The 20,455-nt window shown below is 54.1% G+C and overlaps 1 protein-coding gene across 1 annotated transcript in view; it reads left to right on the top strand.

Annotated features, from left to right (window-relative positions):
* The first annotated feature begins 7,537 nt into the window (after positions 1–7,537).
* The window catches only part of CDC14A (cell division cycle 14A), a 117,000-nt gene continuing 104,082 nt past the window's right edge, over positions 7,538–20,455 (top strand). The window contains exons 1-3 of the mRNA XM_075615491.1: positions 7,538–7,625; positions 19,178–19,304; positions 19,393–19,519. Of these exons, the coding sequence (XP_075471606.1) occupies positions 7,538–7,625; positions 19,178–19,304; positions 19,393–19,519 (342 nt within the window). The remainder of the gene's footprint in view (positions 7,626–19,177; positions 19,305–19,392; positions 19,520–20,455) is intronic.

Consider the following 20,455-nt stretch of genomic DNA (forward strand, 5'->3'; position numbering starts at 1 on the left):
TGTGAACGTGCTCACAAGTGATCTTTTTATTTGCTATATGCAATATGGTGGAGGTTTCTTTTTGCCTTTTTCACCATATATATGTATATACATACATACAGTGTTTGTGACTGACGCTTCCCTCTTTGAGCAGCAAAACCTCTGATTTCCCACCATGAAGAAAGCCCAGTTCATATGACAAACCCGGGACTATACATGAGATATTCATTTATTTATAAAACTCCTTACCATGAAAAATACATTTGAGATGAGCCTGTTTTCAAGTATGTCCTGGGATATTTGTGTAATATGAATGTATATCTTTATATAGCACCAACAGTGTACTCAACGCTTTACTGTCACGCTTGTGCTCTCCTCACAAGCGCAGGGAAGAAAGGGGAGGACCCGTTATCGAGGTGGGGAGGCCGCAGGGGATACGAAGGGAGTAAGTTGCCGCGCAGCTTGGGATCGGCGCACGTAGTCACGTGACCGCGCCGCGCGCATGAGAATGCGCGACGCGTCTGGAGGTGCGGTGCCTACTCAGAGACACGAGTGATCCAGCTGCATGTGCACGCATGCTCTGACAGCAGAGCGGGAGTGCGCGCGTTCTCAGGCACCAACGCGGGGGTTGCTGGGAAGCCAACGCTTCAGCACGGGAGTCTGGAAACGGAAACCAGGAACATGGTACAGGAACATGGGCATAGAGTCCAGAGCACAAGGTAACATCCAGAGAAGGATTGCTTCTAGGAGAACGTCCAGACTTCTTAAAGGCATAGTAACAAAAACAGCAAGGTGCAGCGAAACTAAACATAACATAAGGGTTCTTAGTCTAATCCATTGGCCAAGGAATTATAAGCCTGCTACCACGTCAAGGTGAACCCTACTTAGCAGGTACCTACACTACCCGACGGTAAACTAACCTCAGTAGTATAAGAGTGGCTGTCCCAGTCTTTCGGAATCCACAGGAGATAAGTAAAGGTCCCAAGGAGGTCCCGGCAGGAACAGTATGCGATGAATACCAGCAGGCACCAGGGCTGGTAGCAAAAGACTAAATGCAAAGAGAAAGTCAAAGAGAGGCTTACTTCCTGTCAGGAGGAAGAGGGCAGGGTTTGCCAGAAAGCAAGATGGCGTTGCTTGCTTCAGAATCCTTAAAGACACAGGATCTTGACTCGCTGCTAGAGGGCGGCGATCAGAAGTAAACTGGTAAGGAAGGGACACGCCGCAGGGGGCGTGTTCCGCGCATTGTTACATTTACAAAGACAATACAGTACAGGGAATTATAATATAAATGCAAAAAAGTCAGACAACAGGAAATTAAATCTGCCCCGGACAGCTTACAATTAATCAGTCTCTCCCTCTCTCTCTCCCTCTCTGCACTGATACATTGGGGCAGGACTCTTCCTTGAATTGGAGCAGCGAGGGATCCCCAGATGTGCAAGCTCCAGGTTTAACATAATCTCTCTCATTGTAATACATGGCTCGTCATCTGCTCCTTCTCCGGAGCCGGGGGCTGATGTGCAGAGATTTAATCTGCGGCGTCACCAACTCAAACCCACGGGCCGGATTAATGTTGTCCCTGCTCATCCCAGTTACATCAGGGACAATCTGGCGACCCTGTTATTTAGGATTTCTCATCAATTGCTTGACTTACCTATACCTCGACCCCTGAGGGGGTGCAAAAACCCCACAACCACTTTATCAATGAGACACACACGTGGTTGGGAGACACAGGTCACAGCTTTATTAACATTATACACAATAACCAAAACTAGGGTACCCCAGCTCTTGGTCAGCACCTTATATACACTCCGCTGGGCTATTCCCAGAATGGAGGGGGAAAAAGCAGCCAATCAGAGCATGAGAATTCCTCCCTGTCAGCCAATAGAAAGAGGGGCTCATCACCGGCTGACGTCAGAGGAGTAGGCGTGCCAAGCAGGCTTGAAAAGCCGAGTGAGTGGGAAATATGATTTTAGCCCAGGGGGAGAAGACTCTATGGCTGACTCTTCCCTCGCTAACTCATTGCCACCTGCGGAGCCGGCTCCACCATGTCTGGCAACTACAAAAGGTGTCCCCACATTGGAGCCCTTTGTAGTCCAGTCCTGGCCATTCGCCTTTCCTCGCCCACCAAACGTTTTCACACCTCTGGACATCCTCTCGCCTTTGAAGTACGGACTCCATGCAGACTTGCTGGCACCTTAAGCATATGCCCTGGCGGACTGCATAGAGCCTTATAAGATATGTATCAAATATAATAAAATATGCTTTAATACATGGGGACATTGGGGAGACTCGTTACTGTAAGGGACTGGGATATCGGGGCTTGAAAATCAGGAGTCTGAGGGACTCTGGTTTGACACGGTGTAATTCTACTCGTGGACCGGCAAATAGTGCCTGCACGCCGGGTAGAATGAAGATACTACCAGTAGCACCGAACCCCGAACTCCTGCAAACAAAATGATTGTATTCATACCAAAATATCCCACCTAAAAAGCAAGTTTCATGAGTCTGGAGTAAAGGGAACATGTACAGTGGAAAAGCAGGGACACTTTAACTTTTCATGCCAAGATACCTGGCCCCTGGCTTATAGTGCTTGGTAGCTGCCAGGGACCCACAGGACCCAAAGGAAACCATAGGGCTTAACCTTTATGTAGCCAGGTTACCCTTGCCCATCACACTTCCCACCAGGGTCCCTTCCCCCTCTAACACCTTCCTGCCTGGGACCTTCTCTCTCTAATGCCTTCCCGTCAGGGTCCCTTCCCCTCTAACGCCTCCCCGTCAGGGTCCCTTCCCTCTCTAACGCCTTCCTGCCAGGGTCCCTTCCACCTCTAACGCCTTCCCGCAAGGGTCCCTTCCCCCTTGTAACAGGGACTTATCACTGTTTGAGAGAAACTTCCTCTAAATCCAGCACACAGGCAATCAACCAGACTCCATCTGGCTGATTAGGACTCTGAGAAAAGCCTGATATGAGAAACAGGAGAGAGATTCTGTCACAGGAGACCAGGTTCTACAACACCTTTTTATAACCGGGATCATTTGATTGAGCAAAACAAGATGGTAAAATAAATGGTAATTTATTTCTCGTAAAAGACAAAACACACAAAGTTACACAATTCAAGATTAACACACTTACTGGGAATGGGGCTAATGAATAAATCCGTTTCCGGAACGAAATTCCTTAAGATCACCTTTTTTTTTTTGTTTCAAACATTTTTATTATTTTCTGACAGGGGTACATTCACATCACATGGTTGTTTATAGACAGTAAACTTAATTAACATATACATTTAAAAGTGAACAACCCGAAGCATCTCAAGGTTGATTGATCGAGAAGAGGCGATCTGCCCCTAGTATTTTGTAACCTCCTATGCATTTAGATTCTACTATGTAGATCCCGTCCGGGAGAATTAACAGTTTTAGGAGGATCTTAGATCAAACCCCTTATATTAGTACTGTAAAGGATAGGCAGAGAGAGAGAGGGGGAGAAGAGAGAAGAACAGAAGAAGGGGGGAGAGAGGGGATAGGAACGGGGAGAGCTAAGGGAAGGGGTGTAGTTGTCCTCCCCTCCACCTTGTCAAAAGACCCTGAGTAGACATGAACTCCCCCTTAGAGGGATTAGTGGTCTAATGCAGAGTCCAACTGAAGCATCCATATCTCATTTTTAATCTCTTTAATTATAAGGCCACTGTGCCCAAACTTTCTCATATTGTACTATATTCTGTTTCAGGAGCGCCGATAGGTATTCCATAAGCTTGACCTCGCTTACCTTGCGAAGGACCATTTGCTTAGAAGGGGGTTTAATCTTTTTCCAATTAGCTGCTATTGAGCAGCGAGCCGCAGTCAGGATGAACGAGGCCAGTTTTTTAAGAGGGACAGAGATATCTTCGATGGGTTTCGCGAGTAGGCATATCAGCGGGTCCATCCGGACCTCAACTCCTACCGTCTCCTCAACCAATGAGCATATCATATTCCAGAAAGTCTGGATCTTTGGGCATATCCACCATATAAGATCACCTTTTTAGAGTGCTTTCCAATGACCGGTAGTTACTCACAAAAGTCCTGGAACTGTTTTGGGCATGCAATGCCTGCTGCGACCGCTACGTTCTAAAAAGCTTGACTTAGAAACTTTTCTGCCTTGAAAATATTTGAAGCCGGCTCGCGTCTATTCAGTTCTGAGCATCTTTGAATTTGCCGCTGTTCGTTTGGCGCTTGGAATCTGCGCTCTCCATTGGCTGCAGGCTCTCTTAGGCTATTCAGGTTAGTGAATGAAAGCTTATCAGAGCGTGGGAATTCTCCTGCCCGCCAATCACCAATTTGCCGGTATTGTAAAACCGTTAGGGCACCTTTTCTCGGGTAGCAAGGGGGCATGGGTTAACCTGGCCCCTCTTCCTCTTTGCATACGGAGCCCACCCTCTGCTCAGGCTCCACAGAGTCTGGATTTTGGCAGATGGTTTCTGGATCGCCTTGTTTTAGCCCAGGACGTGGGTACTCAAGGATAACTGCAGTGCCCCTCCTGTTCTAACACCTTCGCATCCCTGAGCTTTTCAAGTACGGACTCCGCACAGACACAGAGGCCATCTGGGTTTTTCCGGAATCCAGTACTTAGAAAGCCCTCAGTTCATATACAGGTTATCAATATATAAACACATTAAACTATACCCTATTAATAAAATATATTGTGTCCTGTTTTCTGTGTGCTAAATGTTATGGGTTCCTATTCTGGTGTCAGGAATGGAGTGAATGTATATTCCCTACAACCACTAGCCTCATTCTTGGCACACATTAGAAAAATAACTTTTAAAACTTTTAAAACACTGCAAACATGCTCAGCCTTATAACCTTAGCTGGAGAATCCCCTGAACCCCTACTCTAGGTTCAGTGTACCTGAGTATGTATGGGTACCTCTGCTATACTGGGGAACCCCTGCTACATTAGGGACTCGTGCAAATATAGTTTAACCCCTTCATACCCATTTACCTTTTCTTGATGATGCTGCAGCAGGGATCCTGGCAATGAGTCGTAAGAACGTTTTCAGAGTCCGAGTTTGGCGGAGTAATGTGCTTAGCTGTATCCGAGAATCTCACTCAATCTCCGGGTACAACCTTTGGGGTATCCCATAACTCTGGAACTTCCGATACATAGACACATTCTGCAAAGACTTTCTCTGACAAACCCACCCTGAAACTTACAGCTTAGAAATCTCCCGATTCCAGCACCCCAGTAAAGGCAAAAACCACATAATTCTTTGTCGCAAAATCAGTATACAGTTGCAGTAATACATTTTCGACACCTGGGTCCTAGAGCTGACACTCTATGCCCCTAACACATGGGTCAGAGTTAACCAAGTGGGCTTGACCTTTATTGATGAGCCTGGTTAACCCCTTCACCATCACAGATTCCTTAGCTCACATTTGGGCTGACAGAAGGAGAGCAGAGAAGCCTGCACACAGACACTGTCTTGAGCACAAAGGCTGTGCTGAGATCAAGACACCCAGAGACCTATATTTCCTGGACACAGAGGATCCAGGAACCTGCCAGAGACTGACATGGAGGGCCACCTGCTTAAGGTACTTCCTGAGATTTTGGGGTGATAGGCTGGTAATGGGAATATCCCTCCAGTCCTGCAGATAGGGTCTGGGGATGTACGTTAGCCCTTACAAAGGGATAGAGATTTGTTATTTTGTTGTTTTTTTGTATGTTTTGCCTGGATAAAGGAACAGGCTCAATAAAGCCAAGATATAATTTGACCCAAATCTGTCTCCATTAAATATACCTCTGCACACATCTCTTACATATGGTGTCAGAAGTTGGGATGCGAGGTGACACTTGAATTTAATAGGGGCCCCGGATACTGCCTGTGATTTTTTTGTGCTTTTGCCTGCATAAGTTCCTGCAACAGTCTGAGAAACAAAATAAAGAATCACGTGCATTAGTGATCAGATTTAAAGGGCTACACATCCAGGCAGGAAAACTACACTGCACTGGAGAAAGCCACAATGCCACAGTTTGACTGGGAGAACTGCGACAGATGGTGACCCACACAAGGTACTGATGCTGTGACCAGAGTCTTCCCCACCACTTGTGTGAAGAGAGAATTTTTTTTAAACTCATGGGATTTTAAAATGGCCGCCCAGCTGAAGTCAAATACAGACTCTGCAAGAATGGGGAAGAAAATGTGTTCCTGGTGTAAAGAGCCCAGCCACACAGAGCAGTGTCCCTTCAGGCCTTATTTGAATGATGAGGATGATCCCTATGTGGCCCCAGAAAAAGGGCAGCAGCCAGAGGAATATTTTTTTCAACGTGCCAACGTGCCAAGGAACTGCAGCAGCAAGCAGTGTGCTGTGGTCTCAAGGAAGATACAGAAGTTTTACTTGACAAGGGCACATCCAGTATCACTGAGAGAATGTGTGTACCAAAGTAAAAAAGAAAAAATCTACAGAGACGCCTGTGAGAGCTACAAACTCTGCAAGCAAAGTTTGCCCACCTCTAGGACTACCAGCTGTGGTTCTAGCGAACACAGTGAAAACAGCTGCAATAGCGCCTCCCGAGGTCAGGAAGAAAAATACACCTGATAGCCCCAAAATGGAGGACAAGATGTGGCGTTCCTGTAATGAACCCTATCCCACGGAAGAGTGGCCCTTTCGGTCCTATGAGGATACGGATAAGGATGAAGATATCTTTTATGGGGAACCCGAACTGAGTCACACCCACAAAACACCCCAAGAATGGAGGAGGTGCCTAAACTTGGTACGCACGAACAAACAGATCTATTACCCCGAATATTCCTGCCAGCTAACGCAACTGCAAGAAAAGCCTGGCGTATACAGTGAAGCTGCTGAAGTTTCAAATAACGACGGAGACCCCAGTATCCCTGATGTGACGGAGTCGTCCAAAACAAAAAGGCGGAAAAAGAAAAGCGGTTCTTCACTTACCGTGGAAGGAACAGACACATCCGCAGATCCCACTGAGAAAATGGGGGTCTGAGGTGCTCTGCAGCCTAAAGAAAATGGAGGATTCGTCACGCAGATGACACAATATCCAGAGGGCCCAAGTAGAAGTCGTGTAACCCAAAGCAGTGTCTGGTGCCAACAGTGAGGAACCCTCAACCAACCATACCAGGGAAGCGGAGCCGGAACCAGTCAGTGACGATCCAGTGACCAGCCCTGAAGATGCACTGCAAGCTGCCAGGCATAACTTGTGATCTGCTCCGTGAACAATTAAAAATGGTGAGAGAAAATAACGCTGAGCTACAGAAGACTGTGCTCGCAATTTACTCGGCGGCCAAGACCGAATTGGAGTACCTAAGAATGAATCTAGATACTGCAAACACTATTATTACCGCCATAGATGAAAAGCAGAGCAAGTCTTTCAGCAAGAAGTTCACGATTGCCATAGCAAGTTGGAAGTCTCTCAGAATGAGGTTCATACTCTCCGCACTGTACTGAATGCCTCACACCAGGAGGTCAACAGTATCCGGACAGAGGTGGAAGTCTGTAAAAAGGAACTTCACAGTCTCGCTGAAGAGCTGGACATCTCTCAAAAAGCTGACTACATTCTTAATATGGATCTTAAAATCTCTCAGAAGGAGCTTCACACCCTCAACCTGGAGATAAGTCTGACGCCAGGAAACCGGGAGTCTCAACTCAGATGTGCGTAAATGGAAGGAGGACAACAAGGAGGCCCTGAATATTACAGGGACTGTAAGAAGAGAAAATACAAGGCTGAAAGCAGAACATTATGATTTGACTAACCACATCAATGAAAAGCTTCATGAGCTACAAAAAATAATGAAACAATTTGAATATGAAAAGTTAGAAGCATTGGAGCAACGCACACAAGCAGAGCACCTACTGCAGAACCTACTGCAAGGTCTGTGTACACACCTACAGATTGCCAAAGAGAAGCAGTGATCTTTGCATGAAGAAAATCTGCAGGCTGCTAAAGAAGTACAAGTGCTGCAGGAACATCTGTATGATGGTTGGGGGTAGCCAGGCTATCAAATACAGGTTTAAGCCCGTTTGGTTACCCTGGATCCGTGTGTTGGGTTTATAGAGTGTTAGCTCTTGAGCCCAGGGTTTGTACATGCATAACCTGTAATGTGCGGCAATAAAAATATTTTATGTGTTTTTACCTTCCAGTAGTGCCAGCACGCAGAGATTGCTGTGGTATGAGTTTCAAGGGTTTTTTTGCTGAGAAAGTGTTGTCAGAATGTGCCTAGCTAGTCAGGGTCCAGAACTGTTGGTTCCCCTAAAAATGTACCCAGGAATCAGGTCTAATTCCCGGATTCAGTAGGCACATGTCACGGCAATATCTCCCCTTGAAAACGCTTTCGCGACTCACCATTAGGGGTTCCCTGCTTGAGCACAGACCAGAAAGGTAAAAGGGGCATAGGGATGTGAGGTGTCCCTGAAACAGTCAAGGGGTCCCTAGGTTAATAGGGATACCCAGTTAATGCCACGGTCACCCAGAACCTGGGTGGTTCCCTGCTTGTGCACAGTAAAATAAGGCACACGGATGAAAAGTGTTCCTGTAGCAGCAGGGATCCCTAGATAACATAGGGGTACCCCAGTTAGTACCAAGGTCTCCCAGAACCGGTATTGGGTTTATGGGTTATGGAAGTCCGTTGTAAAGTATAGAAAAACCTGACCTGTTTAGGGGCATTTGGGGTTCCCTGTGTCGTAGAAATGCCAGATTTTGGGAGTGTAAGTTTTCATTATCTTGTTTTGCTCAATGTATGATCCGGATAAAAAGGTGTAAATGGCCTGGTCTCCCGTGGACAGGCTTATTACCCAGTGTCCCCTCGCAAAGCAGCATGAGAAACTGAAGGATACCCTGAGCATCACCAGAGCATCGCTAGAGGCCAAGCTTAGGGGTCAGGTGTCTCGTACAAGAGGGAGCACAAAAAGGTCCAGAAACTGAGGCAAGCAGCTGCGGCCCGAGCGAAGAAATCTGCAGAGCTCCAAAATATAATGAAGAATGCGTTGATGCACACTCAGAGCAAGCTCCAAAAACAGGATTCTCTCGCTGATGAGCTAAACTTCTTAAAAAGGGAGAAAATCAGCAGAGTAATTCAAAAGTACTACAAAGCTATTGTCGAAGCAAGGTTGGAAAGAGAAATGTATCTGTGCAAACGCTCTGCAGCGCTCACCATACAGGCTGCTTACAAAGTAATGAAAACTCGTCAGCTAAATAGCCAGAATAAAGCAGCCTGCCTTCTCCAATCCATATGGAGAATGCAACGTCAAAGAAAGAATTATGAAGATTTGAAGCAGTGTGTAATCTTACTCCAGTCAAATGTTAGGAAGTGTTTGCAGCAAAGATACTACAAAAAAATGAAGGAAGCTGCTGGTGTGATTCAACCCAGAAATAGGTTCTACATCACAAAAAAGCAAGCTGTGCGTTGCTATAAGCACACCTGCAATGCCATCTCAATACTACGATCGACTTTCCATACAAGTCAGGAAAGAAGAACCGAATTACGACTGACAAGCCCAATACTAGTACAGACATGCTACTGTGGCCCCATGGCCCAATCCAGATTCCTCACAATGAAAATAGCCACTAGAAATATACAGTCTTTGGCTAGATTGAGGCAGAACTGTTTTGGTGTTCACACCTCTACAGGTACAATACTAGGTAACTACCAAACAGATGCCACGGGAGTCAATTGGTATGGATTAAAACTCCACCCAACTTGAACCACACGTGAATATGGCTACAGAACCCGATGCAGGTGGTAACCCTAAACTCAGGGAAGAAAGAATTGGCTGACGCAGGGGAAGATACATGACCAAGCGGTCAGAAGAAAGACTGTGCTTGGGAAAAGTCCTCCTCGAGCAACAGAATAGTGCTGAGCTCAAGCACCTTCTTGAGGAGACATTACTGACCTGGAGAAAGGGCTCCAATCTCAGTGGGCCTGAGGGTTCTCGTTCTCCATCCACTCTCATTTGAGCTGCAGGGATATCTCGAGTGAGAGTGGAAGGATGGGCTTTTGCCGTGGTAAGCTTGAGCCTCCCGCAAACAGGGGAGGTATGTAACAGGGACTTATCACTGTTTGAGAGAAACTGCCTTTAAATCCAGCAACAAGCTGGTTAATTGCACACATGCAATCAACCAGACTCCACCTGGCTGATTAGGACTCTAAGAAAAGCCTGATGTGAAAAACAGGAGAGAGATTCCTTAGCTCACATTTGGGCTGACAGAAGTAGAGCAGAGAAGCCTGCCCACAGACACTGTCTTGAGCACAAAGGCTGTGCTGAGGTAAAGACACCCAAAGACCTATATTTCCTGGACACAGAGGACCCAGGAACCTGCCAGAGACTGACATGGAGGGTCACCTGCTTAAATACTTCCAGAGACTTTTGGGTTATAGGCTGGTAACGTGAATATCCCTGTAGTCTTGCAAGTAGGGTCTGGGGAAGTAAGTTAGCCCTTACAAAGGGACAGGGGTTTATTATTTTGTTGTTTTTGCATGTTTTGCCTGGATAAAGACACAGGCTCAATACAGCCAAGATATAATTTCACCCTAATCGATCTCCATTATCTGTACCTCTGCACACATCTCTTACACCCCTCTAACACATTCCCGCCAGGGTCCCTTCCCCCTCTAACATTATAACCAGGGAGGAAGGGTGGGCCTTTTTCAGGTCTAGAATCAGAGGTATGCAAACTCTCCTTCCAGCACTTGTATAACCTATATATCTACATAACCTATCTATATAACCATATATATTCACAATCTTTCTATTTACTCATCTCCGCTGCTGGCAAATTTTGGGTGAATATATCTGTTGGCCTTCTCATCCCATCCCGCATCTACTAACGATCAGCATCTCTACTAACGATCAGCATCTCTACTAACGATCAGCATCTCTACTAACGATCAGCATCTCTACTAACGGGCAGTATTGGCACGGAGACTCCAGGAGCGGATAGGACCTCCGTGGCCGGAACAGCCCTGTGTGCCCTGTATTCCCGCACACAGCCCTGAATTCCAGCGCACAGCCCTGTGTTCCCGCGCACACAGCCCTGAATTCCAGCGCACAGCCCTGTGTTCCCGCGCACACAGCCCTGTATTCCCGCGCACACAGCCCTGAATTCCAGCGCACAGCCCTGTGTTCCCGCGCACACAGCCCTGTATTCCCGCGCACACAGCCCTGTATTCCAGCACACAGCCCTGTATTCCAGCACACAGCCCTGTGTTCCCGCGCACACAGCCCTGTATTCCAGCGCACAGCCCTGTATTCCAGCACACAGCCCTGTATTCCAGCACACAGCCCTGTGTTCCCGCGCACACAGCCCTGTATTCCAGCGCACAGCCCTGTATTCCAGCGCACAGCCCTGTATTCCAGCGCACAGCCCTGTGTTCCAGCGCACAGCCCTGTGTTCCCGCGCACACAGCCCTGTATTCCCGCGCACACAGCCCTGTGTTCCAGCACACAGCCCTGTTTTCCAGCACACAGCACCGTGTTCCCGCGCACACAGCCCTGTATTCCAGCACACAGCCCTGTATTCCAGCGCACAGCCCTGTGTTCCAGCGCACAGCCCTGTATTCCAGCGCACAGCCCTGTGTTCCCGCGCACACAGCCCTGTATTCCCGCGCACACAGCCCTGTATTCCAGCACACAGCCCTGTATTCCAGCACACAGCCCTGTATTCCAGCGCACAGCCCTGTATTCCAGCACACAGCCCTGTATTCCAGCGCACACAGCCCTGTGTTCCAGCACACAGCCCTGTATTCCAGCACACAGCCCTGTATTCCAGCGCACAGCCCTGTGTTCCCGCGCACACAGCCCTGTATTCCCGCGCACAGAGCCCTGTATTCCAGCACACAGCCCTGTATTCCAGCACACAGCCCTGTATTCCAGCGCACAGCCCCGTGTTCCAGCACACAGCACCGTGTTCCCGCGCACACAGCCTGTATTCCAGCGCACAGCCCTGTGTTCCCGCGCACACAGCCCTGTATTCCAGCACACAGCCCTGTATTCCAGCACACAGCCCTGTATTCCCGCGCACAGCCCCGTGTTCCAGCACACAGCCCTGTGTTCCAGCACACAGCCCTGTGTTCCAGCACACAGCCCTGTATTCCAGCGCACAGCCCTGTGTACCAGCGCACAGCCCTGTGTACCAGCGCACAGCCCTGTGTTTCAGCGCACAGCCCTGTGTTCCAGCACACAGCCCTGTATTCCAGCACACAGCCCTGTGTTCCAGCGCACAGCCCTGTGTTCCCGCGCACACAGCCCTGTATTCCAGCACACAGCCCTGTATTCCAGCACACAGCCCCGTATTCCAGCGCACAGCCCCGTGTTCCAGCACACAGCCCTGTGTTCCAGCACACAGCCCTGTGTTCCAGCACACAGCCCTGTATTCCAGCGCACAGCCCTGTGTTCCAGCACACAGCCCTGTGTTCCAGCGCACAGCCCTGTATTCCAGCACACAGCCCTGTATTCCAGCACACAGCCCTGTGTTCCAGCGCACAGCCCTGTGTTCCAGCGCACAGCCCTGTGTTCCAGCGCACAGCCCTGTGTTCCAGCGCACAGCCCTGTGTTCCAGCGCACAGCCCTGTGTTCCAGCGCACAGCCCTGTGTTCCAGCACACAGCCCTGTGTTCCAGCACACAGCCCTGTATTCCAGCACACAGCCCTGTATTCCCGCGCACACAGCCCTGTATTCCAGCACACAGCCCTGTATTCCAGCACACAGCCCTGTGTTCCAGCACACAGCCCTGTATTCCAGCACACAGCCCTGTATTCCAGCACACAGCACCGTGTTCCCGCGCACACAGCCCTGTATTCCAGCGCACAGCCCTGTATTCCAGCGCACAGCCCTGTGTTCCCGCGCACACAGCCCTGTATTCCCGCGCACACAGCCCTGTATTCCAGCACACAGCCCTGTGTTCCAGCACACAGCCCTGTGTTCCAGCACACAGCCCTGTGTTCCAGCGCACAGCCCTGTGTTCCAGCACACAGCCCTGTGTTCCAGCACACAGCCCTGTATTCCAGCGCACAGCCCTGTATTCCAGCACACAGCACCGTGTTCCCGCGCACACAGCCCTGTATTCCCGCGCACACAGCCCTGTATTCCAGCACACAGCCCTGTGTTCCAGCGCACAGCCCTGTGTTCCAGCGCACAGCCCTGTGTTCCCGCGCACACAGCCCTGTATTCCCGCGCACACAGCCCTGTGTTCCAGCACACAGCCCTGTGTTCCAGCACACAGCCCTGTGTTCCAGCACACAGCCCTGTGTTCCAGCACACAGCCCTGTGTTCCAGCGCACAGCCCTGTGTTCCAGCACACAGCCCTGTGTTCCAGCACACAGCCCTGTATTCCAGCGCACAGCCCTGTATTCCAGCACACAGCACCGTGTTCCCGCGCACACAGCCCTGTATTCCAGCGCACAGCCCTGTATTCCAGCGCACAGCCCTGTATTCCAGCGCACAGCCCTGTATTCCAGCGCACAGCCCTGTGTTCCAGCACACAGCACCGTGTTCCCGTGCACACAGCCCTGTATTCCAGCACACAGCCTGTATTCCAGCACACAGCCCTGTGTTCCCGCTCACACAGCCCTGTATTCCAGCGCACAGCCCTGTATTCCAGCGCACAGCCCTGTGTTCCAGCACACAGCACCGTGTTCCCGTGCACACAGCCCTGTATTCCAGCGCACAGCCCTGTGTTCCAGCACACAGCACCGTGTTCCCGTGCACACAGCCCTGTATTCCAGCGCACACAGCCCTGTATTCCAGCACACAGCCCTGTGTTCCAGCACACAGCCCTGTGTTCCAGCGCACAGCCCTGTGTTCCAGCGCACAGCCCTGTGTTCCAGCACACAGCCCTGTGTTCCAGCACACAGCCCTGTATTCCAGCGCACAGCCCTGTATTCCAGCACACAGCACCGTGTTCCCGCGCACACAGCCCTGTATTCCCGCGCACACAGCCCTGTATTCCAGCACACAGCCCTGTGTTCCAGCGCACAGCCCTGTGTTCCAGCGCACAGCCCTGTGTTCCCGCGCACACAGCCCTGTATTCCCGCGCACACAGCCCTGTGTTCCAGCACACAGCCCTGTATTCCAGCACACAGCCCTGTGTTCCAGCACACAGCCCTGTGTTCCAGCACACAGCCCTGTGTTCCAGCGCACAGCCCTGTGTTCCAGCACACAGCCCTGTGTTCCAGCACACAGCCCTGTATTCCAGCGCACAGCCCTGTATTCCAGCACACAGCACCGTGTTCCCGCGCACACAGCCCTGTATTCCAGCGCACAGCCCTGTATTCCAGCGCACAGCCCTGTATTCCAGCGCACAGCCCTGTATTCCAGCACACAGCACCGTGTTCCCGTGCACACAGCCCTGTATTCCAGCACACAGCCTGTATTCCAGCACACAGCCCTGTGTTCCCGCTCACACAGCCCTGTATTCCAGCGCACAGCCCTGTATTCCAGCGCACAGCCCTGTGTTCCAGCGCACAGCACCGTGTTCCCGTGCACACAGCCCTGTATTCCAGCACACAGCCCTGTATTCCAGCGCACAGCCCTGTATTCCAGCGCACAGCCCTGTGTTCCAGCACACAGCACCGTGTTCCCGTGCACACAGCCCTGTATTCCAGCACACAGCCTGTATTCCAGCACACAGCCCTGTGTTCCCGTGCACACAGCCCTGTATTCCAGCGCACAGCCCTGTGTTCCAGCACACAGCACCGTGTTCCCGTGCACACAGCCCTGTATTCCAGCGCACACAGCCCTGTATTCCAGCACACAGCCCTGTGTTCCAGCACACAGCCCTGTGTTCCAGCACACAGCCCTGTATTCCAGCGCACAGCCCTGTGTTCCAGCACACAGCACCGTGTTCCCGTGCACACAGCCCTGTATTCCAGCACACAGCCTGTATTCCAGCACACAGCCCTGTGTTCCCGCTCACACAGCCCTGTATTCCAGCGCACAGCCCTGTATTCCAGCGCACAGCCCTGTGTTCCAGCACACAGCCCTGTGTTCCCGTGCACACAGCCCTGTATTCCAGCGCACAGCCCTGTGTTCCAGCACACAGCACCGTGTTCCCGTGCACACAGCCCTGTATTCCAGCGCACACAGCCCTGTATTCCAGCACACAGCCCTGTGTTCCGGCGCACAGCCCTGTGTTCCAGCACACAGCCCTGTGTTCCAGCACACAGCCCTGTGTTCCAGCGCACAGCCCTGTGTTCCAGCGCACAGCCCTGTGTTCCAGCACACAGCCCTGTATTCCAGCGCACAGCCCTGTATTCCAGCACACAGCACCGTGTTCCCGCGCACACAGCCCTGTATTCCCGCGCACACAGCCCTGTATTCCAGCACACAGCCCTGTGTTCCAGCGCACAGCCCTGTGTTCCAGCGCACAGCCCTGTGTTCCCGCGCACACAGCCCTGTATTCCCGCGCACACAGCCCTGTGTTCCAGCACACAGCCCTGTATTCCAGCACACAGCCCTGTGTTCCAGCACACAGCCCTGTGTTCCAGCACACAGCCCTGTGTTCCAGCGCACAGCCCTGTGTTCCAGCACACAGCCCTGTATTCCAGCGCACAGCCCTGTATTCCAGCACACAGCACCGTGTTCCCGCGCACACAGCCCTGTATTCCAGCGCACAGCCCTGTATTCCAGCGCACAGCCCTGTATTCCAGCGCACAGCCCTGTATTCCAGCGCACAGCCCTGTGTTCCAGCACACAGCACCGTGTTCCCGTGCACACAGCCCTGTATTCCAGCGCACACAGCCCTGTATTCCAGCACACAGCCCTGTATTCCAGCACACAGCCCTGTGTTCCAGCACACAGCCCTGTATTCCAGCACACAGCCCTGTGTTCCAGCACACAGCACCGTGTTCCCGTGCACACAGCCCTGTATTCCAGCGCACACAGCCCTGTATTCCAGCACACAGCCCTGTATTTCAGCGCACAGCCCTGTGTTCCAGCACACAGCACCGTGTTCCCGTGCACACAGCCCTGTATTCCAGCGCACACAGCCCTGTATTCCAGCACACAGCCCTGTATTCCAGCACACAGCCCTGTGTTCCAGCGCACAGCCCTGTATTCCAGCGCACAGCCCTGTATTCCAGCGCACAGCCCTGTGTTCCAGCACACAGCACCGTGTTCCCGTGCACACAGCCCTGTATTCCAGCGCACACAGCCCTGTATTCCAGCACACAGCCCTGTATTCCAGCACACAGCCCTGTATTCCAGCACACAGCCCTGTATTCCAGCACACAGCCCTGTATTCCAGCACACAGCCCTGTGTTCCCGCGCACACAGCCCTGTATTCCAGCACACAGCCCTGTATTCCAGCACACAGCCCTGTATTCCAGCACACAGCCCTGTATTCCCGCGCACACAGCCCTGTATTCCAGCACACAGCCCTGTATTCCAGCACACAGCCCTGTATTCCAGCGCACAGCCCTGTATTCCAGCACACAGCCCTGTATTCCAGCACACAGCCCTGTATTCCAGCGCACAGCCCTGTATTCCAGCGCACACAGCCCTGTGTTCCAGCACACAGCCCTGTATTCCCGCGCACACAGCCCCGTGTTCCCGCACACAGCACCGTGTTCCCGCACACAGCACCGCGTTCCCGCGCACAGCCCCGTGTTCCCGCGCACAGCCCCGTGTTCCCGCGCACAGCCCCGTATTCCCGCGTACACAGCCCAGTGTTCCCGCGCACACAGCACCGTGTTCCCGCGCACGGCCCCGTGTTCCCGCGCACGGCCCCGTGTTCCCGCGCACGGCCCCGTGTTCCCACGCGCACGGCCCCGTGTTCCCACGCGCACGGCCCCGTGTTCCCAAGCGCACGGCCCCGTGTTCCCACGCGCACGGCCCCGTGTTCCCACGCGCACGGCCCCGTGTTCCCGCGCACGGCCCCGTGTTCCCGCGCACGGCCCCGTGTTCCCGCGCACGGCCCCGTGTTCCCGCGCACGGCCCCGTGTTCCCACGCGCACGGCCCCGTGTTCCCACGCGCACGGCCCCGTGTTCCCACGCGCACGGCCCCGTGTTCCCACGCGCACGGCCCCGTGTTCCCGCGCACGGCCCGTGTTCCCGCGCACAGCCCCGTGTTCCCGCGCACAGCCCCGTGTTCCCGCGCACAGCCCCGTGTTCCCGCGCACAGCCCCGTGTTCCCGCGCACAGCCCCGTGTTCCCGCGATCCCGCGCACAGCCCCGTGTTCCCGCGCACAGCCCCGTGTTCCCGCGCACAGCCCCGTGTTCCCGCGCACAGCCCGTGTTCCCGCGCACAGCCCCGTGTTCCCACGCGCACAGCCCCGTGTTCCCACGCGCACAGCCCCGTGTTCCCACGCGCACAGCCCCGTGTTCCCACGCGCACAGCCCCGTGTTCCCACGCGCACAGCCCCGTGTTCCCGCGCACAGCCCCGTGTTCCCGCGCACAGCCCCGTGTTCCCGCGCACAGCCCCGTGTTCCCGCGCACAGCCCCGTGTTCCCGCGCACAGCCCCGTGTTCCCGCGCACAGCCCCGTGTTCCCGCGCACAGCCCCGTGTTCCCGCGATCCCGCGCACAGCCCTGTGTTCCCACGCACAGCCCCGTGTTCCCGCGCACAGCCCCGTGTTCCCGCGCACAGCCCCGTGTTCCCGCGATCCCGCGCACAGCCCCGTGTTCCCGCGCACAGCCCGTGTTCCCGCGCACAGACCCGTGTTCCCGCGCACAGCCCCGTGTTCCCGCGCACAGCCCCGTCTTCCCGCGCACAGCCCCGTCTTCCCGCGCACAGCCCCGTCTTCCCGCGCACAGCCCCGTGTTCCCGCGCACAGCCCCGTCTTCATGCGCACAGCCCCGTGTTCCCGCGTACACAGCCCCGTGTTCCCACGCACAGCCCCGTGTTCCCACGCACAGCCCCGTGTTCCCGCGCACAGCCCAGGTTCCCGCGTACACAGCCCCGTGTTCCCGCGCACAGCCCCGTGTTCCCGCCTACACAGCCCCGTGTTCCCACGCACAGCCCTGTGTTCCCGCGCACAGCCCCGTGTTCCCGCGTACACAGCCCGTGTTCCCGCGCACAGCCCCGTGTTCCCACGCACAGCCCCGTGTTCCCGCGCACAGCCCCGTGTTCCCGCGCACAGCCCCGTGTTCCCGCGTACACAGCCCCTTCTTCCCGCGCACAGCCCCGTGTTCCCACGCACAGCCCCGTGTTCCCACGCACAGCCCCGTGTTCCCGCGCACAGCCCCAGGTTCCCGCGTACACAGCCCCGTGTTCCCGCGCACAGCCCCATGTTCCCGCGCACAGCCCCGTGTTCCCGCGATCCCGCGCACAGCCCCGTGTTCCCGCGCACAGCCCCGTGTTCCCGCGCACAGCCCCGTGTTCCCGCGCACAGCCCCGTGTTCCCGCGCACAGCCCCGTGTTCCCACGCGCACAGCCCCGTGTTCCCACGCGCACAGCCCCGTGTTCCCGCGCACAGCCCCGTGTTCCCGCGCACAGCCCCGTGTTCCCGCGCACAGCCCCGTCTTCCCGCGTACACAGCCCCGTGTTCCCGCGCACAGCCCCGTGTTCCCGCGCACAGCCCCGTGTTCCCGCGCACAGCCCCGTGTTCCCGCGCACAGCCCCGTGTTCCAGCGCACAGCCCCGTGTTCCCGCGCACAGCCCCGTGTTCCCGCGCACAGCCCCGTGTTCCCGCGCACAGCCCCGTGTTCCCGCGCACGCAGCCCTGTATTCCCACGCACAGCCCTGTGTTCCCACGCACAGCTCTCTGTTCCAGCGCACAGCCCCGCGTTCCCGCGCACAGCCCCGTGTTCCCGCGCACAGCCCCGTGTTCCCGCGCACAGCCCCGCGTTCCCGCGCACAGCTCTCTGTTCCAGCGCACAGCACCGTGTTCCCGCGCACAGCCCCAGGTTCCCGCGCACAGCCCCAGGTTCCCGCGCACAGCCCCAGGTTCCCGCGCACAGCCCCAGGTTCCCGCGCACAGCCCCGTGTTCCCGCGCACAGCCCCAGGTTCCCGCGCACAGCCCCAGGTTCCTGCGTTCCCGCGCACACAGCCCTGCATTCCCGCGCACAGCCCTGCGTTCCCGCGCACAGCCCTGCGTTCCCGCGCAGATCCCTGCGTTCCCTCTCACAGCCCCGTGTTTCTGCGCACAGCCCTGCATTCCCGTGCACAGCTCTCTGTTCCCGCGCGCACAGCCCCGTGTTCCCGCGCACAGCCCCATGTTCCCGCGCACAGCCCCGTGTTCCCGCGCACAGCCCCTGTTCCCGCGCACAGCCCCAGGTTCCCGCGCACAGCCCCAGGTTCCCGCGCACAGCCCCAGGTTCCCGCGTTCCCGCGCACAGCCCCAGGTTCCCGCGTTCCCGCGCACAGCCCCGTGTTCCTGCTTTTCTGCTGCTGAAAGGTAAACACAGAAACCTTGATTGGATGTTAATTCACTGTGCGAGAAATGTAACATTATTTCCGGCTGATTCGCCATTTTTCCGATAAAGGAATGTCAGTGTTATTTCCTCTTCTCTCTTCCAGTCCTTCAGCTTGTCCAGGAAGAAAATCATTCACTACACGAGCTTCGACCAGCGGAAACGCGCCAACGCCGCCTTCCTGATCTCTGCGTACGCGGTGAGTGTTTGGACGAGACATGCGTTTACCCTGGCACGGGGTGCAGGAGAGAGCGGGCATTGGAAGTTGTATTCCTGCATTTCTAATGAAAGAACAACTGGCCAAGTGACACCCATTCCTTGCATACTGCTAATGTCTGCCTGCATGTCCAATGTAGCCAGGTTGTGGGCCCATCAAAGGGAGTAATCTAAATTCAGAGGAGCTTTTGTGTAAGGGAGCTACTTCTCACACCTCCCACCCTGTCAGCCAGGAAACCTCTTGCGTGTAATCTAACACTTGTCATGGCGTCCCCAATCTCGCCAGAACCTGTTTCACACTCCAAGGGAATAGAGTGTCAGCAGTTCGCGCTTAACTCAGCCAGATCTAAAGAGGCCAGAATAAGCCTTTGATGCGTGCAGACATTCTGGCATCTCTCTGAAGTTTGAGGTATAACTGAAAGCCCCAAACTGTTCCTGTGTGTATTAGAACAGCTCAGTCGGTCTCTGCACCCGGTTCTTGAGAGGACTGTATCTGTATACCGTGCGGGGTGTACTGTGAGTCTCTTGCGTGAGACTAAGTCCCTGGGTCCTGCTGGCAGTAGGACTCTGAGTGAACTATCGGGACTAAACCCCTGTCTGTCTGAGGGCTCCGGTTCCATACGCACTGCTGCGTCCTGAGCCAAGAAACCAAGCAAAAGAAACTAAGCCAAGCAACCAAAGTCTTTTTGAAGAATTACTCCAGCCCGCAGCTCCTGCCTGCCGCAGAGAGCTGATATCCTTTACCCCTTGCAACAACTAACCAGTGGAGGTCGGTCTCCGGACTACTGGGACAGCCTCTACCGGTAATTGCACCAAGGACTGTTTTTATCTATTGTGCTCCCGCTCTCCGAGCGGCCCCCAGGACATTCCTGTACCCCACAACTGACTGTTTCCCCAACCCGGAAACAGAGGGGCTATT

The sequence above is a fragment of the Ascaphus truei genome, chromosome 10 (genome assembly GCF_040206685.1).
Source record: "Ascaphus truei isolate aAscTru1 chromosome 10, aAscTru1.hap1, whole genome shotgun sequence".
NCBI lineage: Eukaryota > Metazoa > Chordata > Amphibia > Anura > Ascaphidae > Ascaphus > Ascaphus truei.